The sequence below is a fragment of the Epithele typhae genome (assembly GCF_022376455.1).
Source record: "Epithele typhae strain CBS 203.58 chromosome Unknown BXZ73scaffold_3, whole genome shotgun sequence".
In the NCBI taxonomy this organism is placed as follows: domain Eukaryota; kingdom Fungi; phylum Basidiomycota; class Agaricomycetes; order Polyporales; family Epitheliaceae; genus Epithele; species Epithele typhae.
Window position 1 is genome coordinate 373,383 of NW_025954194.1, and position 25,221 is coordinate 398,603.

Here is a 25,221-nt window from a genome sequence, read left to right on the forward strand (position 1 = left end):
GCTGTTCTCTTCACGCCCGCGGCCCAGTAGCCTGCCGTGCTCCGTACATTCACTGTGCCGGACTTGGAATCTTGCGCGGCGTTCCCGAACCGGTCACACCGCTCCTTTACGCCTGGCTCATACCTGAAGTACTGAAGCCTCGGTGTGCTCCCCCACAATCCTCCCATCATGTTTGACGATTGTTCGTAGTCTTTGTCTGACCTGTTTGGCATGCCTTGACGACCCTTAAGATGTAGAGCATACATCCTCCTCTGTACCTGGACCGGGGCTCGCCCACGGATCCCTCCCTCCACTGCAGTACGAAGGATTTGAGCCCTCTCCCTATGACCAGGATGACGCGCGTGCCGAGATGTACCAAGTAAGAACTGTCTCTCACCTTGTCATCCAGCTTCTCAGTCTATTCTCAGGACAGAACAGACGTGGCCCCACCAGCCGCGCCCATATTCCAGCTAGGCGAAGTCCAGTGTCCTCTATCCGCATCTCTGGTTTCGCTCGTCGTCTCCTCGGACTCCTTGTACATGGGTCTAGCCAACAACCTCATCATCCAGATTGAGCTGTCGCGCGCGGAGCAGTTCATCAGGATTCAAATCCCTCGCAAACCTGCCGAATTCACCATCTACAAGCTCTTCCTTGATCCGTCTGGTAGACATCTCTTGGTCACCTCCGTTCAGGGCGAGAACTGGTACTTCTACCGTGGATGGAAGAAACCCCGCCAGCTGAAGAGCTTCAAGATGATTATTGAAACCGTCGCGTGGAACAAGGCTGCTCTGCTTTCATCTTCGCATTCAACGTCGACACGGGAGCTGCTCATTGGAGCGAGGAACGGAACCATCTACGAGGCTGTTTTGGACGCGGAGGAGGACTTCTTTAAATCACAAGAAAGGTACCTTCAGCCTGTCTTCACCCTTCCAGAGCGGCATCCCGTGACGGGTTTGAAGTTTGACCTATTCCCTCCCATGGAGCCGAAGAAGGCCTTGGTGCTCGTGACAACAGCAACACGCATATACCAGTTTGTTGGCATCCCAGACAGACGTTCCGAGGAGGGTGGTCGTGTATTCTCCGCCTTGTTTGGAAGTTACCGCGATACTGCTCCCAGTAAGTCATTGCAGTTTGGCCGCACATGTGTACCCCTGACTTTGCAAAGAGATTGTCGAGCTTCCGAGCAATGTCGAATACTCCGAATTGCACGTATACAATTCGAGCGCGGACCAAGCCTACTCATTACCCCGCACTGTGGCGTGGATGAATTGTACGTCCAATACCCCTCCCTTGTGTTGTCATCTGACAGGCTGTTAGCGGCCGGTATCTATCACGGTACTCTGAACTTCGAGTCAAATTCGGATGACCTGATTGACGGTGCTCAGCTTCTGCCATATCCCCCTCAGCCGTCGTCACCATCAATGTCTCCTTCTAGGCAGAACATTGGCGCGAGCACCATTCCAATGTCAATGTCATTGACGGGATTCCACTTCTTGCTCTTGTATCGAGATAGGGTTGTGGGCATATCAAACCTCAACGAACAATTGGCATACGAGGAGCTTTTACCGCTGGTTTGTATCACCGCCACTGTGTCTCCTCGTTGCTGACCTTTTCTTCAGAAGCCAAATGAGCAAGTGCGGGGCCTAACCGCCGACCCCGTACGAAGAACATACTGGGTCTACACTGACCAGTCAATATGGGAGATCGGTGTCACAAACGAACATCGAGATGTTTGGAAGATATATCTCGAAAAGGGGAAATATGACGCTGCCCTCCAGTATTCAAACGTAGGTCTATGTAATCCTCACGCCGGTCTGGGTTCTCAATTCTCGAACAGAATGCACTTCAAAGGGACAAGATTATGTCAGCCCAGGCGAAGGCCTTCTTCAGCGAAGCCCGCTACTTCCAAGCTGCAAGCTGTTATGCGCAGTGCTCTATCTCATTTGAAGAAGTCACATTGCAGTTTCTCGACGCGGGAGAACGTGATGCTCTTCGATCGTACCTCATCTCCCGTTTGGAGCGCACACGGAGAACTGTGAGGTTATCCAGTAAATCCGCCTTGCTTATATTATTGACGCCACCACAGGATCTCTCGCAACGAATGATGCTCGCGACATGGCTCGTCGAATTCTACTTGAGCAAATGCAACGAGCTTGACGACTTGGTTGCGTCGGAGTCTATCGCCCAGGACGTGGACAACTTGTTGGCCGAGCGAACGATTTTAGAAGACGATCTTAGGCATTTCTTTGAGACATACAAGGTACGAGCGTATTCGCTACTGCTTCCAACGTCGATACTCACTGGTCTCCTAGGTCAACCTGGATCCAAGGACAGTATACGAGCTCATTCAGGGTCACGGGCGCACAGACATGTATCTCCACTTCGCAACTGTGATTGGAGACTTCGAGCGTGTTGTCGAGCATTGGGTCATGGAAGAAGAATGGGCGAAAGCCATCGATGTCATCAACCGCCAGGTGAGACTGCTTTCGCTCAGCCGGTCCAAGCTTTCTCATCCGTTGCATAGTCCGACCTCGAGCTCTACTATCGGTTCGCCCCTGTTCTCATGCGCCATTCACCAAAGGAGGCTGTTGATGCATGGTTACGTCAACGAGCGTTGGATCCTCTGCGCCTTGTTCCAGCTTTGCTCCGCCTTCAACACGTTCCGCGCGATCCACTTTCCCCCAACCATGCCGTTCGCTATCTAAATCATGTCATCTTCGAGCAAGGCAACACATCGCCCACGATCCACAATTTGATGATCACGTTCTATGCATCAAGCCCTTCAGCCATCATGGTGACATCTACCGGCCACCCAGAAGACGATGGGCCCCTCTTACGCTTCTTGTCCTCGGCTCCGTCGGATCCGCTCACCGGCAAACCCTACTACGATCTTGACTACGCACTACGTCTATGCAAGCAGGGCGGTCGCACGCAACCATGTGTCCATATCTACTCGAAGATGGGCTTGTGGGAGAATAGCGTTGACCTTGCTCTTGAGAAGGGTGATCTCGAGCTCGCCAAGATCAACGCCGACATGCCGGAGGACGACGACCAGCTGCGCAAGAAGTTGTGGCTCAAGATCGCGAAGTACGTCGTTCAAGATAAGCAGGACATCAAGATGTCAGTCTCCTTCCCCTTGCAGTCTTGACTCTTCTACCCCAGTTGTGTCATGTCGAACATGCTCTGATTCAATTTGTAATTGCCAGGGCGATGCGCTTCCTCGAGAACACGGATCTGCTCAAGATCGAGGATATTCTCCCGTTCTTCCCAGACTTCGTCGTCATCGACGACTTCAAGGAGGAGATTTGTACTGCCCTCGAAGGCTACTCGGCGCACATCGACGAGCTTAAGTCTGAGATGGACGAGGCGACCAAGAACGCAGAGGCAATCAAGCAGGACATTGCCGCGCTCCAGAAGCGGTTCACCACCGTCGACGCGGCGGAAAAGTGCTCGCGCTGCGCGCTCCCACTTATGACCCGCCAGTTCTATGTCTTCCCATGCCACCACACCTTCCATGCCGACTGCCTCATCGGTCTGGTGCGTGCTCACGCCCGCGTGCTCGTTCCCTTGCTAACCCGATCGCGTTCGCCCCCCACCAGACGAAAGAGTTCTTGCCCGCCCACGCTCTCCGCCGCATCCTCGCGCTCCAGACGGAGCTCATGAAGACCTCGCAAGCCCCTCTGGCAGGCCTGGACCGCGGCGGGCCGCCGACGAACCGCGCGCTATCCTCGCTGACCCACAACCCGCGCCAGTCGAGCGTCCCCCGCGCGCTGCTCTCTGCCAACTTCGCCGCTGGCGTGGGCACGGGCGCCCGTGGCGTCGGTCGCAACCTTCTGTCCGCGGGTGACCGTCTGCGGGACCTGATCATCCCCGACGCGCTCGCTGGGCTCGTCACCGCCCCGGCAGGGTGGATCCCGGGCATCGGCGGCGGCGGCGCGGCGCGGCGAGACGCGGGCGAGAAGGACGCGGAGAAGGCGGAGCGGACGCGACGGGAGCTCGAGGACTTGCTCGCCGCGCACTGTCCGATGTGTGAGAGCGTCGTCGCCGGGCTGGACAAGCCTTTCGTGCAAGCGGGAGAGGTGGACTCCAGCTGGGACCTGTGATTCCTCGTGCTATCCTTGCTTGTATCTCATACCTTCGAACGGATATCTGTCTTTTAGTGGCGAACAGTTCGTTGCAGACTGGAATATGTACGGGACTAAACCTCAGGTCGTAGAGTGCTCCTATGTTTGCATTATGCTTGAAGGCCTAGACCGCCTCGAGGGAGGTGCACGTCATGATCGTATACCATGACTGGTAATATTGCTCTTGCTTCAACAGCTATACATATGACACACATAGCTCTGGAAAAAAAAAAGAGATAATTGCTACATGAAATCCCCAGTGTATCGACCGACCAAACACTTTATCGAAGTGGATAGCGCGGTTCTCCAAGAGCTCCGCGCAGTTGGCCGATGACGGCTTGGGACGACACCACGAACGTACAGATGAAAGGTCCAATGGACGACAAGAGTCCTCGAGGGCGACCACGGTCCAGAAAGGAAGACTTGGCGGAGGGAGCTCGAAAGGAGCTCGGACTAGTGATTGATTTTCTTGGTTCTTCCTGCCTTGCGGCGGAGGCGCGCGGCCTTTCGTGCGCCCATCTGAAGCCATTAATTGGCCAAGTGAGCATGCGGCGACGCGGTGGGAGGGCAAAGGTCGCGTAGAAACGGGGTTTCCCAGGAGGAGGAGGGGCCGCGCACCTTGGCTTTTTCTTCCTCCAATCTGCGACGCTCTTCCGCGGCCTTCTTACGCTCGAGGGTGATTTCCCTCCGGCTGTCAAGACGAGGGGTGAGAACGCGAGCTACGTTAGCACCGATCACGGGGACAGGGCACATTCCAGGGCGACGCGACGGGTGTCCCCAACACGATCGAGCGGAGCAGAAGAGGGATTAATTGCTCACCGTTGTATCTCGGCTTGCTTTTCCTCCTTGAGCTCGGCTTGGAGTTTCTTGATGGCCTGCTCCTTCTTGGTGGCCTCCATACGGTCTTCCCACTTTCTGGTCTTGACACCCTCAGGAAGATGGGAGCGTCTGTGTGGACTGCAGTCTCAGAACACCGCCCGAGACGTCAGATGGTGCTGGTGCATACACAGTTGCCGTCTTGCGGGACTTCCATGCCTTGCCTGAAACGCGACCGCCGACGAGTGCGCTAGGGGAAGAGGAGCGAGATCTGAAGGATGCTCCTGAGCCACAGCTGCTGGCTGTGAGGGGAGGGGCTGCGAGAGGGATGGGGACGCGGGTCTAGACATGGTCAATTTTGGTGGTGTGGAGGGAGCCGGACCGGGAGCAACTCGAAGACGCGGGGAGTGCAAGGGAATTGCCGCCAGGATCGGCGATCGCGGACACGTGGCGAGATCCGCCGTTCTGCCGGGCCAGGCGGCTCCCAGCGCTGGAGGGCGGGCGCGCGGGCAGATTGTCGTTCGTGCTCCCTCCCCAGGGCCGACGACGAGGGCTCGGCGTGGAGGGCATGGAGTGTGGGCCGTGGCGAGAGGAGAACTTCAGTACTCAGGAGGTTGCGCAGAGGGCCTGGGCGACCGCGCGCGCGCACCCATTCGGTGTGTGGCAGGATCTGGCAGCACGCCGCCCCGCGCTGGGCGATAGCACGCAGTTAGCACATCCGTCGACCCGCCCGCGATGACGTCGCCTTCGCGTACGCGGGTGTCGCGCGGGGTGCTCTGGCTCAACCTCAGCAGGGAGGGCGGCGGGAGAGATAAGCCGCGCTCTGCTGTCTGATGGGCAGACCGAGGGAGACGGACGGCGGACGGCCGTGGCGGGCTTGTTGTCTGCTGTTTTGGCCTCAGCCTAATCGGCCCTCAGCCTAAGCTCGGTTGAGGTCTCTGCCCGCGCTCGAGTCTGAGGTCTTCCTCTCGTCCTCGGTCCCCGCTAGGCCGTCGGCCGCTGTCTCTCTCTTCCGCGACACGCTCCTTTCCTCCCCCGCGGTTGGCGCGACGCCCTCCTCATGAACCTCATGGCCTCCCCCGACCTCCGTGCCGACGACGACCACCTCAGGCATCTCCTCGACCAGCGTGCTGCCCGCGCTGACCTCCACGGTCGTTTCCCCTCCCTCTCCGAGTTCTCAGACTCGCCCTCTGTCTATAGCCACCCCCACTTCTCCCCACGGCCGCCAGACAGGCCTTTCCTCCACGGCCACCCCTCCACCTTCCGCTTCCCCCAAGGCTACTCGCCTTCCCTCGATGACCGCGAACCCCGCTCGCCCATCACCGACCGCGAGCGTCTGAACATTCCCAACGCGAGCAGCCTCGACCTCGAAGACGATCCCCGCTCTTCTTCAGAGTACCAGAGCTTCCGCGATGACGAGCCCGATTCCCCAGACGAGTTCGACGAGCCTCCCCAGGTCAGCATGTATGGTCCCAAAATGCGCTTCCACTCCCCCGCTCCCTGGGAAGAGGACGGGGCCGAGCAGAGGTCCTTCCCCGACGACCTCCCCAAGCGTTCCAAGAAGAAGAGCGAGCCCAGCATCGCCAAGAAGGCCTGGGGGCTCTCTCGCTCCAGCGGCGACACGCGCCCGAGCACCGACTCCGTTCGCTCCGGGAAGGGCAAGCAGTCTTTCGACGCCCAGTCCAACTTCTCTGCCAGTGGTGCTCTCGCGTGCGTACCTCTCCTGCTTGTCTGCGCTCTGTACTCACATTCTGCTCTCTAGTGCTCTCGCTCAGGCCTCCATGTCCACCACTTCTCTAGCCGTCCACCAGTCTCCCCAGTCTCTGCGGGACAAGCTGTCGCTCCCTCGACTCCGCACCCGCTCGCCCTCCAACGTCGGCCCGCTCGATGCTGTCTCTCCGTCGAACGCGTCCCCTATCACTCGGATCGGGACTCCGCCCCATGGTGGTGACGACTATGAAGATGATCGCTCGGTCCTCGGCCTCTCGTCCGCCCGCGCTGGCACCCCTCAGCAGGAATATACACACCCCTATGCGAATCCAGATCTCGTTAGGGCCCAAGACTTTAGTCACCCTCCATCTCCCAGTCAGATGTCGTTCGTCGGCGCACGGGGCCCACCCTCCACCACGATGCTTACAGAGACCACCCTAAGTAGTAGTCTTTCCCAGTTTCGCTCCACCACCACCCTCGCCATGACCCCTGGAACGTCCACGACATCCATGAACCCAAGTCTCAACGACTCCTTCTCATCCAGCCGACTGGGTTCCAAGGGCATCGGCGGCATCTCGTCACCCATCCCCGTAGATAAGGCGTCGCTTCATCCAGACGTTCTAGGCAAGCTCAACGGTTTCCAAGCGTCACCTATCTCTGCCGCCGTCAGCCCCATAGCCCCACGGCACCGCGACACCTCAATGTCAGCCGTAACCATGGGTGGTCTGTCGACATGGGCTGAAAACCCAGCTGGTGGTGCGTTGAAGTTGATTTCCCTGGAGGAGGCGCAGGCGCAGGCTCGCGTTCGCAGTGTAACTGCCCACCCGACGGTCTCCAGTCCGTACGCATTATCCAACAAGTCCCCCTTCCCGGAGGTAGATGCGGATGCGCAGCACGCTCAGGGACGAGCCAGGTCCAGTAGTGCAGGCGGGAAAGGCAGGAACACCTTCGACTCGCCGCAGCGTTTTGTTCCTCCCGTCCCGCTCCCCGGAGACTCCCCCGTAAGCGGTCCATCAAAGCAGGTCGTGAGGAAGAAGAGTGGGTTCATGCGGCTGTTCAATAATGGGAAGGACCGCACGTCGCCTAGTTCGCCACCACCACCCGTCCCATCATTCACCAACGACGCGTTCGCAGCCCAGCCGCCGTCACAGCCACCAGTAACGTACCAGCGACCTCGTCAAGGTTCGCGCACCGCGTTCCTGTGCCTGTGCTGTCTCCTAGTCTTTTGGGTGAACCGGGTGGACGCGACAGTTCATCCCCAGGCGACTCGCCGCCCTCGACTGATTCGTCGAGCCATACGTCGAGCGCAGCGTGGCGCGACCAGCAGCAGCTGAGCTACAGGCGCAAGGTCCCCGAGCTCTCAATCGTCACCGCTCCGTCCTCCGCCTCGACGTTGGCTCCCAAAGCTCCCTTCACTGCTCCCCTCTCAGCAAATTCGAGCGATGCGTCACACCACCACCTCACCCCCACGACTTCCGCTTCTCACTTAGAGCTGCGACCAGCTGGTTCGTCTCCCAGTAGTGCTCCGCCGACGAAGACGGACTTCGTGGGGCTCAGCATCCGTCCCATGTCTACTCTATTCACACGGGAGCTGAAGGAGCTAGCCGCGACCGAGCGGCCATCGCTTGAGTGGACACAGGCACACCTACGACGGCAACCACGGCCATCTCCCCCTCAGCCCCGACTTTCCGAGCGCCAGAGGCTACGGTTCTGCGACCTCAAACGACGAGAAGCAGCCCCCGCTGTCCTTCGCACACGATGGGAGCGACCAGTCGATCATCCACGCGCTGCAGGAACAGATCCTTTCGACGCGTCGCGCATGGCAGCGTCAGATATGGGAGCTCGAGGGCCAGGTGCGCGACCTCAAGGCCGAGGTAGAGGAGCTTCGTTCACAAGAGGCGAAAGGCGACTACTGCGCATCATGCGGTCGCGGGTCTCTCGCCCTGTCTTCAGCGGGGTCGGACGACGCGGGCAGCGGTCGCCGCAGGAGGATGTGAGGAGGGCAGGGGGAGGCGGCGTCGTCAATCGACCTCGCGCACGCACGGGGATCAGCTCCCGCTTCAACGCGTAGGCGTTCATGTCCCGCAACGTTTATCACGCCCTCGCCACGCCCTCTCGTTCGTCTCCCATTGTTTCATTCTCTCTTTCCTCTCGCACTATTGATATTGATGCGACTGTGTCGCCGTAAGGACTTTCCGCCTCTCCCCTCTTCTCCCACCCACCCGCCTGTCTGTTTTTATTTCTATTATCCGTGTAATCCACCGACGCCGTCTTGACCGTCCCACTCACACTCATTCTATCCTCCACCACGTTACGTCTACTTTCTCACTACCATCCACCCCGATACCAACCGATAGAGTACCGCGCTCCTCTGTAGTAACACGTGTCACCAGTATAAGCGTCCGTCGTCTCGCCGACCACCGCATCGCTCGGTCCTTGTCGCTGTGTCGCATCACTTTCGTCGTCTTCCCTCCGGTCTCTCTGTGGAAACTTCCTCTCCTTTCGGGACAACGCGCACAGGTCGCCTGCGTACGTACGACTGCATGCATGTGTCTGTCGTAGTTTGGTTGGCTCTCAGCGCGCACGGCGCACTATGTATGGAATGGGCGTTTGATGGTCGTCCTGCACGCACCACACACACTCTCTCGTCTTCCCTGCTTGATCCCATTTTCCGCCACTCATTGCAATATGCACGCACGGTACGTAGATTTCTCGCTCCCGAAAGCGTACGCAAGGATACGATGAAGTAGCATAACGCTGGGGAAAGATGACGCGAATGGAATGCAACGAAGTCGACGTGTCCAGACCCTACTCATCTTCGGCGCCGAGCAACCACCCAATACCCTTTTGCAACACGCGCGACGCCTGCTCCGACACCTGCGCCCCGTCCAGCCGCGTCCTGCTCCCGCTGCGCGAGCGCTCCGAGTCCTCCGACAGGTACGACCGCCCGCGGCCCCCGAGCGCGAACGGGATGTTCGCCGCGACGCGGCTGAACGCCTTGCCCGCGAACGCCGCGGCGTCCGGGGACGGCATGTGCGCCTGCATGCTCTGCAGGCGCGTCGCGAGCGACGCGACCGCGTGCGCGGGGGTGAGCGTAGAGCCCGCCCGCCTCCGCCCGCGCCCACGGGTGCGGGTGCGCGACCGCTCGAGCAGCGCGTCACGGCGCGCGTCGACGTCCTCGTCCTCGAGCGCGCGCCAGGCGGCGAGGACGTCCGGGAGGCGCTCGGCGGGACAGATCTCGAGCGCGCGGCCGAGGAGGGCGAGCTTCTTGTCCGCGTCTGGGACTTCGGGGTGGCGCCCGAGCTGGAAGCAGGTGAGCCAGCAGACCTCGCTCGCCTCCGCGATCGGGTCCGGGGTCGCAGAGGGAGCGGAAGCGGCGCCTGGGGCCCGGTCGCCGCGGAGGAGGACGACGGTGTTGACCATGGTGTCGGCGGTCGCGTACGCACGCGGGAAGTCGTCCGCCTGGAGCGCGGTCTCGGTTAGCATGGCGAGGGTCTTCACTTCGGCGACGATGTCGTCGCGGAAGCCGAGCTTGCGGATGAGGTCGAGGATGACCTCGGTGTGCTTGTAGGCGTCATTATTGCTTGACAGGACGCGGGAGACGAGGGAGAGGCGATCTTTGGTGAGCCGGATCTCGATGGGTGAGATTGGGATGCCGGGGCGAGACATGAGATTGTAGGAACACAGCCGGGACGTGGCTTCGATGAACTCCTTCTCCTCCTCGATCCGATCCGAAGACGCAGCCACACCGAGACTGTTTGAACCGGTCGGCATCAGCCTCTACCAGTAATGGAAGGTGGGGCGTACCAGTCATATGCCAACTTCATGTCGCCAAAATGATAGTTGCCTGACGTGGCATTATCGTAAAATTCCTGCGAGCATGTGAGGCAGATGTCTTCAATCACCCGATCATCAAGAGACAGGTCCATCTTGCGTGAACGCAGTAGCTTCTTTGCAATATCGAAACCTACAAGCAAAAATCAATTCACGCCCGAATTACATCTCACGAATCCACTTACTGCCCGTGCTCAAGAGGCCACTGAAGAATATGCGGATGATATCATCTCGCGACAGCAGACAAAAAGCGCTTCTTGATCCACTTTCGCCGTCTCCGGAAAGCTTGAGCATGTCTTCGAGCAGCCACTCCCAGTCTTCTTGGGTGTCCAGTGCGTCATTCGACGCGTTCGCTCGACGTGCCATGCGGTTCGCCCAAGAACGTTGCTCGGCGATGCTTGAATTGCTTCGCAGAAACCAACGGAGTGGAGCTGGGACGCTCCATCTTGAGAGAATCTCCCCTGACTCCAAGTGAACGTCCAGGACGTCCAGTGCTCGTGACAACGATGTGATAGGCAATGGCTTAAAGAACAGGAGTAGATCTGACGGGGTGGCTTTAGGCCTGGTCGTCGATGGAGCCACAAAGTCGCCAAGGGAAGAGATGGTGGTGTCTGTCTCGTCTTCGTCTTCTTCGTCATCCCCAGCTGAGGTCCACGCGGGCAAACACTCGAATATGCGACTCATCGTTGGCCACTGATCCAGGCTGTCACTGCCATATAGGCAGGCAAGGGCGAGTCGCGCCATGTCTTCGTCATTGTTGATGATACGTTGAGCCTGTGGGAGAGTCGGCTTGGATGCTTCGAATATTGCGGCGACCATGTCCAAAGGTGCGTTCAAGATGTATTCGTGGAGAAGACGTGTCACGAGTGTGGTATCCGGCTGACTTGTGCGTTCCGCGCGAGCCTCCAGGACAAAGAGGAATGGCATGACCAGTTTATGGATGTCCTGGACAACTCGTTGTTCGGTCGAATGAGCGAGATAAGCCCGTACCACGTCGGATGGTGTCATCGACCTCCACCTCGCTAAGCTCCAATCCTCCGCGGCGCCGTCCTTGCCTTGCGCCGCATCGTAGACAAGGCGCGCGATCAGGCTGAGGTCCTCTCCAATCTCGTCCAAGGCGAGGAGACCTTGAGAAGCTGCATGCTGGATGAGGAAGAGGGCGACGTCTATCATGCCGGTGGAATGCAAGACGTGCTCTGTTCTACGGAGGTACCATGATGAGAGTTCGGAGGATGTGACAGGATTGGGATGGGAACCAGAAGGTGCTTGTGGGGGAGGAGGAGAGGGAGAGGGACATCACATTCGATGACGGCTCGTGCGCATTCCGGCTTCTCGCAGTAATCCGCTTCGGTCCTCCACGGAGAGTATTCTGGGTGTGTTTCAAGCTCTGAGGATGGGTCGTACGATGGCAGCAGACCCTGGTAGTCCGACGCCAGGGCATACTCTGGGATACAGTCCAGTATTGTAAAGCGGTAGGGCCAAAGCATCGGTGCATGACGGCTTGTGAGGATACTGAGAGCGGCAAAGTGTTCTTGTGATGCGAAGGAGCATGCCACTTCTACCAAGTCTGAAGCGAGGAACTCGGAGAGGGGGATGGGAGCTTTGCCGGGCTTCGTCGGTTTGGGCTGAGGGGGAGCATCTTCGTCCACCCATGGATCGTCTTCCCACTCCTCGTCGATGGAATCGACTTTATCGTCTTCTTCCACGGGGGCCTCCCGAAAGATTTGAACATAAGTGTTGAGCCTGTCGAGGCGCTCCAAGAGCACGGCACGTATGCGGCAGAGCTGCGCGTCCGCAGGCTCGTCGGCGAAGTAAGAGACTAACGCGACGTGCCGTGCTTGCTCCCCTGCGCCCTCAACCAATCTTTCGTCTTCTCCCGAGTACGAACTCCCTGAGATGTCTTGAACGCGTTCAGCAGCTTCCAATGTTCGCTCTATACCGAGGTCGAGGAGAGCCTGCTGAACAGTCGAGTCGTCGAGGACCCGGTCTACGCATGCAGCGGCGACCCAGAAGTCTTCCCGGATAGGTTTAAGAAGCTTAGCCACATCGTCAACGGAAAGGTCTGCGTCTGCCAGGGAAGTCCATTGGGTAGCAGGATCTGGGGTAGAGGACGTTGTGGCGGTAGACATAGTCGAGGCAGAGACACGTGCGAGCATGGACCATTTACTATGACGTGGGCGGCAGTCGTGTCCACTGACGCGCCCGTTTCGCCCTTCGTCAACGTGTTTGCTGCCAGGCCGAAGAGTACAAGTCGAGAGTCGTGCAGTAACTCAAGGCACGCAAACGAGTATATAAAACCACGTATATGCAGCAGAAGCCTGTACATGTCGCGCATACAGCTGCATACGTCGGGCACGGTCGAGCACTTCATATCCGGCCCCAAGGCAACGAAATGCCAAGCTCAGGATCCAACCAGCCGAAACATTATCTCAGAAGAGTGTTTCCTGTAGTTGCGTAAGCCGGCTGCAAGCGCGCAGAACAACATGTCACTTTACCTCGTCACGTAGGTACTCCCCAACATCACTGAAGGAAGAGTTAAGCACGTCTAGAGCAAACAAGAGAAAGGAAACATACGCTTGATGGAAGACGATGATTGCTGTCGGGTCAAGTTTTCTTGTGTCCACAGTGGACCGAGCGGTTACTCCAAATCCCTGGGCACTCCGAGTGTGAGCGGACGCGAAAGCAACTGGCAAATACTCACCAGTGGTGTGTCGTTCATGCTGAAGACAACAACACCTTGGTGCTCAGGTGTATCCTCCGTTATGCGTCCGAGGTGCGCCTTCAGAACATGGTTCCCGTACAAAAAGGGCATTTCACCGTTCGGTTTAATCCAAACCTGTCCCCGTCGCGGAGATCAACGCCAGACCCGTATACGAAGTGAATCAAAACCACCGACTTTGTATTTGGCAAATTGCGCCAAGTAGTCCAACGCGGTAATGTGGAGCTTGAACTTGCCGCTTTTCGTGAATTTACCGAAACAAGTGCCCAAGCTTGTAAGGTTCGGTCGGGCAACAGAAATAGCGAGTCGCATGGACGATTCAGAGACATAGAATACGCGGTCCTTTTGGAGTCGGAAGCAGTGTGATTCGTCCTGACGGTCAATCAAGTGGACCAGGTTCCTGCCCTGAAGGCATGTCACGAAAGGCATGCAACGGAGGAGCACTGGACGTACAACATAGTTTGCCAACTTCGCGAACACTGTTTTGCTCTCCTCTTCAGTGAGTGGACGCATCAGGTATCGTGGTGTAGACTTGATCCGTCGTGTAAAAGAAGGATCTGAGGGTGGCTGGTCAGGGTGGCACGAAGAGGAAGGCCGCGCCAAAAAGTTGACTTTGCAGATATTTGGGCGATCACCCCGGCCGGGATGCGGGCCGTGGTATTGCTTCGTCCTGCGCTCATCTCCCTCTATCATGTCTCTCTCTCTCAGCAAACTCGAGCCTGGCCAAGGCCACATCGCGCTCCGAAATCACGGCTCCGGGAACGTTTTCACCCACTTATCCGCCACGTACCCTCTCAAGCTTCTGTCCCCAAACCTGCATTCTCCAAATGTATCCGTCGTCTATGTGCTCAGTTACGGAGGGGGTCTAGTCGGCGGAGACCATGTGCAGCTGGATATCGAGGTTCATGATGGGGCGCAGCTGGTCATTTTGTCGCAGGTATCTATCTTTCATGTATATCTACTTCCCTGCCCAGTGCATAACGAGATGCAGGGTTCTACCAAAGTGTTCAAGGCGCGACATGGCCAACGTCTCTCATCTCGAGCGAATATCTCTCCCGTTACGGTTCAACGCCTCGATTTTCAAGTAGCACCTCGCAGCGCCCTATTTCTCCTTCCCGATCCCGTTACCTGCTTTCGGTCTGCCAAATACCACCAGCTCCAGACGTTCCACTTGGCCACAGATTCTTCCGCCGTCCTGCTTGACTGGATCACATCTGGACGCAAGTCACTTGGGGAAGACTGGGCTTTCGCCAAATACTACAGTCTCAATGAAGTCTGGGTCGATGGCAAACGAATCGCCAAAGATGCACTACTTCTCGAGGATCGCGACTCAACTCACAAACCTTTCGCTCTCCGATCCTTGGCGGAATCCCTCGCTCCATACTCGTGTTACGCGACGATCATCATATACGGCGCTCTTGTTGAAGATACCATCGCGCATCTCACAGCGGCATACGAAGTAATCACCGTCTTCAAGCAGGCGAGCCCTTCCTCGTTATTATGGTCGTTGAGCCCGATATGCGAAGGCAAAGGCTGCGTCGTTCGCGTTGCTGCAACCGAGACCGAAGATGTGAAGAATTGGTTGAAGGCTGCGCTGCGGGATCTGGAGCGCGTATTGGGAGTGGACGTGTATCGCAGGATATTTGCCTAGGCCTCATGGGCAGCTCGGTACGCTGTTCTTTCGAATTCTATCCCGCGTTCTAACCCAGATTATCAATCCAGTATCGCTGGTGATCCAACGCAGATTTCCAAACATCGGAGCGTGCTGCGCAGTATTTCCACAGCGCCTTGAGACTTCCCGAACTCCAGCACGCGCCAGCGCGAGAGCCAATGAGACTCCAGCGCACCCCGTGGCGCGAAGGTATCGCGCAACCTGTCGTATGTGCCGCCTGTATCAGTTAATGGAGCGCAGAAGCTCAATCGATATCCGTAGGAAGTGCTTATCTCGGGAACGGCATGCATCCGCGCTTACTGGCTGCCTAGTTGACTCGCCCGTCCTCTCACGCGGAAGCCGTCTTCTCAGGCACGTCCGTTTTCGACGCCTATAAAGACCCATGCTCGACAGCGTTCGGCTGTCGTCGCCCCACCAATCGACCCCAGCCATGTCCGCGGAAAGTGCGTCGCGTCGTTCCGACGTCAAAGACGAAGAAAAGGCGATCGTTCAGGATACAGTGCCGGCTTATCGTCCGGAAGTCGATACGTCTGGCGTAAATGAACGTAAACTTATGAGAAAAATCGACTGGCACGTGGTCCCATGGCTCGCTCTCCTCTACTTGTTGAACTTCCTGGACCGAGGAAGCATCGGCAATGCGAAGGTACGCATAGCTCCATGTGCCTACAGCCTATAGTACTGAGCCCCGCATTGCTCAGTTGTACGATATGACGCAGGATCTGCATATTACGGACAAGCAGTACCTTATCGCTTTAACGGTGTTCTTCTTTCCATACGCTCTCTTCGAGGTCAGTGCTCGGCTTCTCAGATCAAGAAAATACTTCTCAATGACCGCACAGCCTCCAAGCAACGTCGCTCTGAAGAAGCTGCGTCCGTCGATGTGGTTGTCATTCATTATGCTAGTCTGGGGCATTGCAATGGTAGGTAGATGTGCAACCCTACCCGCAGATTGGACTGCTGAAACTGGCCCAACTAGACGCTACACGGCGTAGTCACAAACTACGCCGGTCTTGTCGGTACGTTTCGAGTTCGTCCTCTCGGTTTGCGTATACGTATTGACCGTTCCACAGGCCTGCGGTTCCTGCTGGGACTGGCTGAGGCGGGCTTGTATCCCGGTGTCATTTTTTACATGACGTGCTGGTACAAGAGAGATGAACTTGGCTCCCGCGTGGGGGTGTTCTTCTCCTCGGCGACCATCGCAGGCGCATTCAGTATGCATGATGGCAGTCGGTTTATGTATGATCTGACCATTCTCTCAGGCGGTCTCCTCGCTGCGGCAATCTCCAAGATGGACGGTATCGGGGGGAAACCCGGATGGGCGTGGATCTTTATCCTCGAAGGGCTTTTCACCATCATCTGCGCCATCGCTTCCTTCTTCATACTGTCTGACTTCCCGGACACCGCCAAGTTCCTCACCGAAGCCGAACGTAAATTGTTCAACAAAACTCTGTCGTTTCACTCGCTAATTCCCAGTGCCTGTGCGAAGGTGTTTGGGTTGTTCGTCGCCAACAGGCAGACATGAAGTTCAGCGCGGCTGGGGAACCATTCAAGATGAAATATATTTGGCAAGCTCTGGCGGACTGGAAGACGTGGTTGGCGAGTAAGCTGACTTCCCGTTCAATATTACGCATGCAACTGACACACGTCCGCAGTGGGTATTTACATGGGATTGTAAGTAGTTAGCAGCTCGACGGTCTGCCGCAAAACTTGACCATCTGTGCAGCGACGGGCCTCTCTTTGCGTTTTCTCTCTTCACCCCCACAATTATCAACCAGCTCGGCTTCAAAGCACGGCAGCAAACTTACTTTCGGTGCCAGTATATGCGTGGGGCTGTATCATGACCGTCATCGTCGGCTTCTGGGGCGACCGGGCGAAGACTAGAGCCTGGGTCAACTTGTGTGTATTGCCAACATCTCAACAGCGTCCAAAATCTGATCCAAGTGTTCGGCATTGTAGAGCTCTTTTCAGCAGCGGTCTAATCGGCTATATCATTCTCATTTGCTCGTCGAACCCGTCTCTATCGTACTTCGCCGTGTACCTCGCGATCTCGTCAGTCTGTGGCCAGTTATTTGTACTGATGCTGACCCCCGTCCCGTAGCTCAATCTATCCCACCGTTCGTGAGTGTCCCAGCGCGCTACCTCCTCTTTGGACTGACATCTCAATGCATCTCTTCACAGCGAATTCAGTGTAGGTCCCACCTCCCATTATCAATGCGCCCGTATCTCAAAACACTGACTGGGATTGATCAGCGCGTGGGTGTCGGCAAACGTCGAAGGCTCGTACAAACGCAGTGCCGTCCTCGGGATGGCCATCGGTTGGGGCAATCTGAACGGCGCCGTAACGTCCAACGTCGTATGTCGCTCCATCCCATCCTTCCATTCTTCGCGCTGAACCATTTCTCTCTCAGTACCGTGCTGTCGACAAGCCCTGGTATCGCCTAGGCCACGGCATCGTCCTCGCCTATATCGCCATCGGGTGGCTGTCCTCTCTTGCGTTGTATTTCTTGCTCAAGCGCGAGAATGCCCGGCGTGAAAGGGGAACTCCCCGTATGCGCTAGCCCCCCTTTTTTGTCGTACGCTACATAGGCTCCGCCTGACGGCGAAATGAAAAAAAAAAAAAAAAAGGGAGAACGGGACGAGGTCGTCGAAGGCGTCGAGAGCAAGACCGCTCACGAGCGGAATGGCATTTTCCCGAGCGTGCAGGCGGCGAGGATGGAAAAAGGAGACGCATGGAGCGGCTTCCGATACACATTGTGACGACGTTCATGATTTTGGCAGATACGTTCGCGGCATGTCTTAAAGAGTGCGATTATTGAGCGGAGTGTTGCAGAATGTACGATAGATACAATGCGAGTAGGATACGTCCAATGCGATGGCACTCCCGAGTATTAGTTCCAGAGCAATGCGGATACATGCAGCAATGAGTGATTGAACAGCCCAAGTCTACTGATGAGGCTCGTCTATCCGCTTTGCTGCGGGAGCAGCACCACCGAGTGGCTCGTCGCTCTCCAACGGTGGGGGTGCACTTCGCTCCTGGCTATTTTCTTCCAACCACTTGTCCATCGCATCCCTGCGGTTCGCGAACGGCCGGGGACCGAGAAGGGCAATCATGTCCTCACTGTCACGACCACATCAATAGACCGTCTGTACTATAGACGGGGTAGAACATACCGGGTGATCACTTCCTTGTCAAGCAGAAGTTTTGCGACCTTCTCGACGTCCATCTTGTGCTTCGTGAGGAGGTCTGTTGTCCGTTGGTGTGCGGTTCTGCAGTAACGATGAGTAACACGATGGGAAGCAGCGAAATGCTAGAACATACACAATCATCTTCCGAACCTGCTCATCGAGCATCTCCGCTGTTCTCTCGCTGAACGGCTTGACCATCGACTCCTGTGTCGCATTTGCGCCACCGTAGCTAACAGGGCCGACGACGGAGTTCATGCCGTAGTTCGCCACGGCCTCAAACGCGATTTGAGTGATCTTCTGGAGGTCATCCTGGGCGCCGGTGGTGATGTTCTCCGCGCCGAAGAATATCTCCTCGGACACACGACCCCCGAGGGTCATGCATATCCGGTCAAGCATCTGAGGCGTCGAAAGGAGATAACGGTCTGGCGGAAGGTACTGCATCGAAAGGGTGAGCCCCCAACCGGAGAATTGACAGACACGAGTGTACCTTCGCATACCCGAGCGCACCAACCCCACGGGGAATGATGCTGACCTTCAGGAGCGGGTCCGCGTGCTCCAAAAACCACCCGCAGATAGCGTGGCCGGCTTCGTGGTACGCGACGGTCTTCTTCTCTTCGGGGCTGAGGAGTCTGCTCTTGCGCTCGAGGCCGACGATCACGCGCTCGATTGCCGACTCGAAGTCGTCTTCGGTGACCGACTCGTTTCCGACGCGAGCAGCGTGCAAAGCTGCTTCGTTGCAAACGTTTGCGATGTCAGCACCAGAGAAACCGGGGGTGAGGACGGCGAGTTTCTCCGCAAACTTCTCCGTTGCGGGCAGGGTGTCGGAGAGGCGGAGCGGCTTGAGGTGGACCATGAAGATACCTCTGCGGCCGACAACGTCTGGGCGATCGATGGCGATGTGTCGGTCGAAGCGACCGGGACGCATGAGAGCGCTATCGAGGACGTCCGGTCGATTGGTACCAGCGAGGACAACCACATGCTCCGTCGTTCCGAAACCGTCCATCTCGACGAGGAGCTGGTTGAGCGTCTGCTCGCGCTCGTCGTTGCCCCCGAAGCCCTTGCCCTTGCTACGAGACTTGCCGATGGCGTCGATTTCATCAATGAATATGATGGAAGGAGCGTTCTTCTTGGCAGTGGCGAACAAGTCGCGCACACGAGAGGAGCCGACACCGACGAAGAGCTCGACGAATTCAGAGCCGGACACGGAGTAGAAGGGTACGCCGGCTTCACCAGCTGTCGCCTTCGCGAGGAGAGTTTTGCCGGTACCAGGAGGGCCGGAGAGGATGGCTCCACGGGGGATCTTCGCACCAAGTCGCTCGTAGCGGGCTGGCTCCTTGAGGAAAGAAACGAACTCCATAATCTCGAGCTTGGCCTCGTCCATACCGGCGATGTCAGCGAAACGGACCCTGACGTCCGTCTCGTTGTTGAATTTCCTCGCCTTGCTCTTCCCAACACCAAACAGTCCGCCGCTCCCGCCGCTCGCTCCTCCTGCGCGTCGAGAGAGATAAATCATGATACCGGCGAAAAGCAGAGTGGGGCCGAAGCTGAGGAGGTAGCTGAAGGTCGAGACTTCCTCGTGGTAGGACACAGGGATGCGTTCACTGGTTGGAATGCCCAGCTCTCGCTGAGCCTCGTCGAGTTTGCGCTCGAACGCCTCGACGGAGCCAATGGAGAAGAAGTAGTCGCCTCCGCCGGCAGGCGCGTTGGGGTACATGGAACCGGTGGCATTGGAGTGCAACTTGACGCGGACCTTGGTGCGGTTGATGACAGTGAGACTGTCGACAAGGCCCTTGTCGAGGAAAGCCGTGCGGAACTCCTGCCAGGTGATCTCGCGTGAGCCGGAGCTCGTGTTCGTCAGTGCGAGGATGACACCAATGACGGTGGAGAGCAGAATGAGCTGGTTGCTGTTGAGGGGAGGGCCTCCTGGGGGAATCTGCTGCTGCTGATTCCGTTTGGAGCCCTTCTCGCCTTGACCGTCCGGACCGTCGTCCGTCTTGGTCTCGGCTTCCTGCTTGTCGGCCTCGGTTTGCTGGTTCCGATAGCGTTGGAAGAACCCGTTAAGACTGGCTAATGGGTCGTCGTCCTTCACGGGGTCATTCTTCGTCTCGTCCTTCTTGCTCTCCACCTGACCATCCTTCTGATCCTTTCCACTCTCTGGAGACTTTGAATTTTGGGCAGGTTTCTGGTCTGGTGGGGGCTGACTGTCGGAAGGTGTCGCGTAGAAGCGGGAGGCAAAGCGAGGAAGAGCAACGGGCGCAGCCCGACGCCGTGCGAGCGCGGCCGCCTGGCGAGGTAAGGAGCGAGAGAGCATGGAAGAGGAGTGAGCGAACGGGCTGGAGAAGGAGCCCAGTCCAAGGCTCGCGCCAGACCGGGACGCGTGGGACGGTGACTAACTGGGCCCCCAGTCTAGGGTTCACATCCTGCCGCACGCGATCGTCATCCGCCGCCGCCAGACCTCAACGCGTCACGGGACAGAGCGGGCGCCTGCCTTTCTGGAAGCGGCGCGATCGAGGTCTTCGCCGCCAGTGCGCCTGAGATCGTCCTCAGCTCCCTGTCGCTCCTTACGCGTTACGGTCTCTGCCTGTCGCCCGTCGCCTGCCGGTTCCTGCTCGATGTCCACCGTGGCGGCCAGTGCCTCTTTGCATGGCGTTACTCTCCTCGTCCAGCCCTCGTCTGCTTCTCCGGTCCTTCCCGGCTCTCGCCCGTCCACCCCGTGCCGCCTACCATGATTACATTCGCATCCTCACCCCAGGTGTGTTATCTCTCCTTCCGCATCCATCGATCCGCGCCGACCCCATGCTCCAGGCGGTGGGACTGTGCGCCTTCCCCTCAACAACCCCCATTTCGTGGGCACCGCGTCTTCGAGAGGTGAACGAAGGTACGCACCCTCCGTCACCGCTCCGTTCGTCCGCCCAATTTGAATTCCGCCAGACAACAAGAGGACTTCTATGCGTACGCCGGTCTTTCGCTCGACCCTGCAGAGCTAGCGCTCAGCTTCAAGAAGATGCATGGCATCGACTGGGATCCCACCTCCCTCCCTCCGGCCCTGGCCCGGCAGGTTATGTTCGTTGGCATCTACGACGGCCATGGAGGATCCACCGTCTCCCAGTTCCTCCGTCAAGAGCTGCACGGACTCTTCGAAAATGTGAACCAGTCCAGGTTCAGGAGTACTAGCATGGGCCAAAGAGCTGGGAGGGTACTTCAGGCGTTTCACCGGCGGCGCGCTGTCGTCCTGGGTCGATCCAGCGCGCCCGAATATCAGCAGAAATTCGATCTGGAGGCACGAGCACCCTGGCATTCTTTGAGGTGCGCCCATTCTTCTCGCTGAAAACGAACGCGCGGATCTGATCCTCCTAGGTCGACAAAATGTTGTCGGAGGAGAGGGAGGCCAAAGAATGCGGTGCAACGGCGTCTATCGTCCTCCTCAAATCCCTGGACAACTCCGGCTTCTTCCAAGCCAGCCAGGTAGCACTCACCGTTGCTCACGTCGGGTACGCATATTCTTCTACCCCCATGCGTACGCTGCCTCATACCCCGCTTAGTGATACTCGGGTATTACTCACCTCCACCGAAGCCGGGCGAGTGACGCCCATGACCGAGAACCACCACGCAGACGCCCGAGTCGAGTCCATTCGCCTCCGTCGCATGATGGGCGGCCTCACCACCGACTCTTTCGGCGAGATTCGGTAAGCGAGCGTGCATTCTTGCTCCTGACTCGCCCGCTTACCGATAGCGCATCGTCAGCTGGATGGGGGTGCTCGCGAACACCCGCTGCCTCGGAGACCTGAAATTCAAACCCTACGGCGTCACCCCTGAGCCAGAAGTGCGCAGCATGGTCTTAGAGGGCCCCAAGTGGTCCCACATCACGCTCATCTCTGACGGTGTGTCGTCCGTCGTGTCCGACGAGGAGGTCTCCGACCTGGCGCGAGGCGCACTGTCCCCGAAGCACGCAGCGGAGCGTATCCTCTCATATGCAGAGGATATGGGCTCCGACGACAACATGACCGCCATCGTTGTCCCACTGGCGGGCTGGGGCAAGATCACAGGGCCAGACCGCACGAAGGAGCTTCGCGACTACCGCGTCAAGGGCATGCAAGGAAGCGAACGGCAGCGTGGGCGGTGGATGTAAACGTAGACAAGACCGGGCCCGTGGCACAGTGATATATCGGCAGGGATGTTCTCCACCCATAGAGTATGGCTACCGACGAGCTGTCGCCTCCTAATCAACCGTTAGGCACCTCGTAAGTATGTTGTATGCAGTACAGATCGTACACGTAGACTTGTTTTAATCAACATTCGACCCCCAATAAAACTCTCGCTTGCAACCCGCTCGGCCTTCTTCAAATTTGCGCCGAGGCATGACCGTCAGCACGGGGATCCGACCCGGCCGCCCACACGAGGGTGCCCGACTTGTCGTTCAGCTTCTGGATGACCTGCCCGCGCCCGAACAGCGCCCGCTGGAGACCCTTGGCGACCCTTGCGTCGTGTCCCATGCCTGTCAAGCGCGGCCGCCCGTCCGAGTCAGCCTCCGAGTCGCCCCCCATATATATCCTACGGTGAAGATGGGGAACGACCGACTCACCGCGCAGCTTTCGACGACGGCGTCGGCGATTCCCTCCTCGAAGTACACCTCGCTGTTGATGTCCCCGGATCGCCCGTGGACGTGCCCTCGGTCTCGGGGCTGCCGGCGGAGATGCAGAAGCGCGGGGCGTCGAGCGCGGCCTGGACGCCGAAGCCGCGGAGGATGTTGAGGAGCACCTGGACGTGCCCCTGCGGCTGCATGAAGCCGCCCATGACGCCGTACGAGAGGAAGAGCTCGTCCCCGCGGAGGGCCATGGCGGGGATGATGGTGTGGTACGGACGCTTACCGCCCTGCGGACGCGAGCCGGAGCGCCGGGGGTTAGCGAGGTTGAGTATCGGTCAGGAGCGGCGATGAGGAGACCGAGAAGCGAGGGCGAGTTGAGAAGACGTACCTCTAGACGTTAGGGTGGCCTGAGTCAGGTTAAGTTTGAGCCGCGGTTCTGCAGGGTGAAGCCGCACCCTTTTGGAACGGCTGCAGCAGCATCGGTCAGTCCCAACGGGTATCCGCGGCGTTCGACAGCGCGTACCGGCAGTGCCAAAGCCCGCATAGTTGCTCTGGATATAGCTGCACGCGTTACCCCACTGATCCGACACGGTGAAGTAGACCGTGTCAGAGGAGTGAACAGGGTTCCCCTGTACATCTGTCAGACTGACTCTGAGTAAGCATATCCAATGTGGTTACGTACATGGACAACTTTGGGGTTTGACTTCGTGGTGTCAATAAGTTTTGCCCGAGAAGTAAGATATTCCTGATACAAAGTTTGAGCATGCAAGCATGTGTTACTCCATAAATCCAAACCTTGCTTAGCAACTCAGAACGGGATGTTGCTAAAGTTGGGATCAGTGACAAAGTACTGGCTATCTGCAAAAGGTCGGAGATGTTCATATATACATATGGATTGGTATTTACCAGCGAAAGCCAAGCTGAAATCAACGTGATCAGCTGATCACAGATCTGAAAAATTATATATAGACCGACTGACCGCATAGCTTCGACAAGAACATGAAGGTACTCGGCCGAGTTATGTTCCATCTCCAGCAAGGATCCAATTTTTCCCGACGCCTCCAGATTGTCCAGGATGCCGAGAGCGATTAGCGCTGTAAGACCCTGGCCGTTGGGCGGGCACTGAGGAAATGTGAGCCCTGGTGTCGCGCATCTGTCAAGTATCCTTACTTCATACACAGTCACTTCCTCGTTGAAGGTGTATTTGATGGGCTCGACGAAATCGGTCTCGTGATTAGCGAGGTCTTCGAGAGTCATCACACCGCCGTTACTCGTTATAAGCTTGACGATAGCCTCGGCAATGCGACCCTTGTAAAATCCGTCTTTGCCGTGTTTAGCGACCTCGCGGAAGGTCTGTGCGAGATTCCACATCTTCATCCGTGGCCTGCGAGCGGTGCCTGCCCGTCCAACAGGATTCATCGCCGTTCGGCGAGGCGTTCTTGATCGAGTTCAATGAGCGCTGGTATGCCACGCTGGTATTTCGGAAGTCCCGAAGCTAATTTGCCGTGGTGTTAGGTACTTGCGCAGCAAAAAGCTATGGACGTTCACATACCCTCCCTCTGCAAGCCTGATGGCGGGGTCGAGGATCTCGGCCATCGAAAGCTTGCCGCTCCCAAGCTGTTCCACCGTATCGACCCAGGCGGCAGCACAGCCTACAGATTTTCAGACTATACCCTACCTACCTTAGTAGAGACATGGAAATTACCAGGGACGGTGACAGAGTTGAGGTTGGTGGCAGGGATAGAGTTGCCGTTGACACCTTGGTTGCGGAGCTGTTCGATGGTGAGGCTCGCCGGGGAGCGACCGGAGCCATTGAATGCCTTGACCGTTTTCTCCTTGGCGTCGTAAAACAAGCAAAACGCATCGCTGCGAAGCGACAGGTGAGCGTCAGTGCGTTGGTCCGAGAGCAGAAGTGGTGGGACGAACCCGCCAATGCCGCAAGAACAAGGTTCGGTGACGTTGAGTGTAGCCGAAGTGGCCACCGCGGCGTCGGCTGAGGATTGCGCGCAGATCTGAGCTCGAGAAGGCAGTGTGCCGGGGACCGGCGTTTGCGTACGTACCTGCATTACCGCCCTTCCTCAGGATCTCGAGGCCGGCCTCTACGGCGAGCGGCTGAGATGCGGCGACCACCCCTTGGTGCCAAAGACGACTGATCTGCGGCTCGCAAAGCGCGAGAAGACCACGTCCGGCTGATCGACTTTCGGCCAATCGATTTTCATCGCTGTGTACGCGGAGTCTGTTGGGAAAGTGGTGGAACGCTGGCTTGTCCGGCGGGGTCCTCCGGTTGATGAGGGGACGATGGAGAAGAGCAGAGGGATGGATACATGTCTGTGAGATATATTCGCGTCGTGAGAACAGGGGCGCAGAGGTGGGATGGGGCGCCGTGCAGGGAGTCCGCGACTCCGACGGCGTGGCAAAGATGTACAAGAGCGATAAAGCACCAGCTATCCGGCTCATCGTTTGCCGGGACCGGCCCGAGAGGGCGCCACAGAATCGAGGCCAGCGAGCGCTGGGCGTGCAGCCCGTTCGTGCGAGGTGCTCACATGGCCAGGGTAGGTGGTTCCGGTCAACATCTGCGGCCGCATCTCTTGTGCCC

At 57.8% G+C, this 25,221-nt stretch overlaps 9 protein-coding genes across 9 annotated transcripts; 5 read left to right on the plus strand and 4 right to left on the minus strand.

Moving 5' to 3' along the window:
- Window positions 1-168: 168 nt before the first annotated feature.
- Window positions 169-4,082, plus strand: BXZ73DRAFT_96613 (Pep3/Vps18/deep orange family-domain-containing protein; the record flags this gene model as incomplete). Its single annotated transcript, XM_048027118.1, has 12 exons — window positions 169-181; window positions 231-358; window positions 408-1,095; window positions 1,145-1,249; window positions 1,297-1,550; window positions 1,599-1,766; window positions 1,817-2,014; window positions 2,066-2,239; window positions 2,292-2,453; window positions 2,504-3,099; window positions 3,186-3,516; window positions 3,579-4,082. 12 exons carry the CDS (start codon window positions 169-171, stop codon window positions 4,080-4,082), a joined length of 3,321 nt encoding a protein of 1,106 aa, XP_047882474.1.
- A 549-nt stretch (window positions 4,083-4,631) lies between these two features.
- On the minus strand, window positions 4,632-5,002 carry BXZ73DRAFT_96614 (uncharacterized protein; the record flags this gene model as incomplete). Its single annotated transcript, XM_048027119.1, has 2 exons — window positions 4,632-4,794; window positions 4,923-5,002. The coding sequence occupies 2 exons, from the start codon at window positions 5,000-5,002 to the stop codon at window positions 4,632-4,634; spliced, it is 243 nt and encodes an 80-aa protein (XP_047882475.1).
- Window positions 5,003-5,979: 977 nt separating this feature from the next.
- On the plus strand, window positions 5,980-8,626 carry BXZ73DRAFT_87076 (uncharacterized protein; the record flags this gene model as incomplete). Its single annotated transcript, XM_048024414.1, has 4 exons — window positions 5,980-6,629; window positions 6,682-7,791; window positions 7,812-8,258; window positions 8,329-8,626. 4 exons carry the CDS (start codon window positions 5,980-5,982, stop codon window positions 8,624-8,626), a joined length of 2,505 nt encoding a protein of 834 aa, XP_047882476.1.
- An 811-nt stretch (window positions 8,627-9,437) lies between these two features.
- BXZ73DRAFT_87077 (secretory pathway protein Sec39-domain-containing protein) lies at window positions 9,438-13,494 on the minus strand (the record flags this gene model as incomplete). Its single annotated transcript, XM_048024415.1, has 7 exons — window positions 9,438-10,383; window positions 10,437-10,596; window positions 10,649-11,728; window positions 11,764-12,629; window positions 13,038-13,114; window positions 13,165-13,299; window positions 13,360-13,494. 7 exons carry the CDS (start codon window positions 13,492-13,494, stop codon window positions 9,438-9,440), a joined length of 3,399 nt encoding a protein of 1,132 aa, XP_047882477.1.
- Window positions 13,495-13,873: 379 nt separating this feature from the next.
- BXZ73DRAFT_39454 (UreD-domain-containing protein) lies at window positions 13,874-14,833 on the plus strand (the record flags this gene model as incomplete). The annotated part of the gene is made up of 2 exons (XM_048018381.1): window positions 13,874-14,119; window positions 14,174-14,833. The coding sequence occupies 2 exons, from the start codon at window positions 13,874-13,876 to the stop codon at window positions 14,831-14,833; spliced, it is 906 nt and encodes a 301-aa protein (XP_047882478.1).
- Window positions 14,834-15,407: 574 nt separating this feature from the next.
- BXZ73DRAFT_87079 (MFS general substrate transporter) lies at window positions 15,408-17,611 on the plus strand (the record flags this gene model as incomplete). The annotated part of the gene is made up of 14 exons (XM_048024416.1): window positions 15,408-15,497; window positions 15,553-15,642; window positions 15,694-15,774; window positions 15,831-15,870; window positions 15,925-16,065; window positions 16,114-16,281; window positions 16,341-16,454; window positions 16,507-16,525; window positions 16,578-16,595; window positions 16,643-16,750; window positions 16,811-16,903; window positions 17,105-17,207; window positions 17,263-17,401; window positions 17,484-17,611. 14 exons carry the CDS (start codon window positions 15,408-15,410, stop codon window positions 17,609-17,611), a joined length of 1,332 nt encoding a protein of 443 aa, XP_047882479.1.
- A 186-nt stretch (window positions 17,612-17,797) lies between these two features.
- On the minus strand, window positions 17,798-20,351 carry BXZ73DRAFT_96620 (ATP-dependent metallopeptidase Hfl; the record flags this gene model as incomplete). The annotated part of the gene is made up of 4 exons (XM_048027120.1): window positions 17,798-17,972; window positions 18,026-18,121; window positions 18,174-18,475; window positions 18,528-20,351. The coding sequence occupies 4 exons, from the start codon at window positions 20,349-20,351 to the stop codon at window positions 17,798-17,800; spliced, it is 2,397 nt and encodes a 798-aa protein (XP_047882480.1).
- Window positions 20,352-20,683: 332 nt separating this feature from the next.
- Window positions 20,684-22,169, plus strand: BXZ73DRAFT_87081 (protein serine/threonine phosphatase 2C; the record flags this gene model as incomplete). Its single annotated transcript, XM_048024417.1, is given in 7 exon segments — window positions 20,684-20,792; window positions 20,846-20,918; window positions 20,972-21,207; window positions 21,227-21,276; window positions 21,398-21,531; window positions 21,583-21,726; window positions 21,785-22,169. The coding sequence occupies 7 exon segments, from the start codon at window positions 20,684-20,686 to the stop codon at window positions 22,167-22,169; spliced, it is 1,131 nt and encodes a 376-aa protein (XP_047882481.1).
- A 211-nt stretch (window positions 22,170-22,380) lies between these two features.
- Window positions 22,381-24,844, minus strand: BXZ73DRAFT_87082 (gamma-glutamyltranspeptidase; the record flags this gene model as incomplete). The annotated part of the gene is made up of 13 exons (XM_048024418.1): window positions 22,381-22,535; window positions 22,669-22,912; window positions 23,014-23,015; window positions 23,149-23,254; window positions 23,308-23,404; window positions 23,441-23,479; window positions 23,605-23,747; window positions 23,796-24,009; window positions 24,178-24,277; window positions 24,331-24,491; window positions 24,552-24,618; window positions 24,686-24,737; window positions 24,773-24,844. The coding sequence occupies 13 exons, from the start codon at window positions 24,842-24,844 to the stop codon at window positions 22,381-22,383; spliced, it is 1,452 nt and encodes a 483-aa protein (XP_047882482.1).
- Window positions 24,845-25,221: the final 377 nt, after the last annotated feature.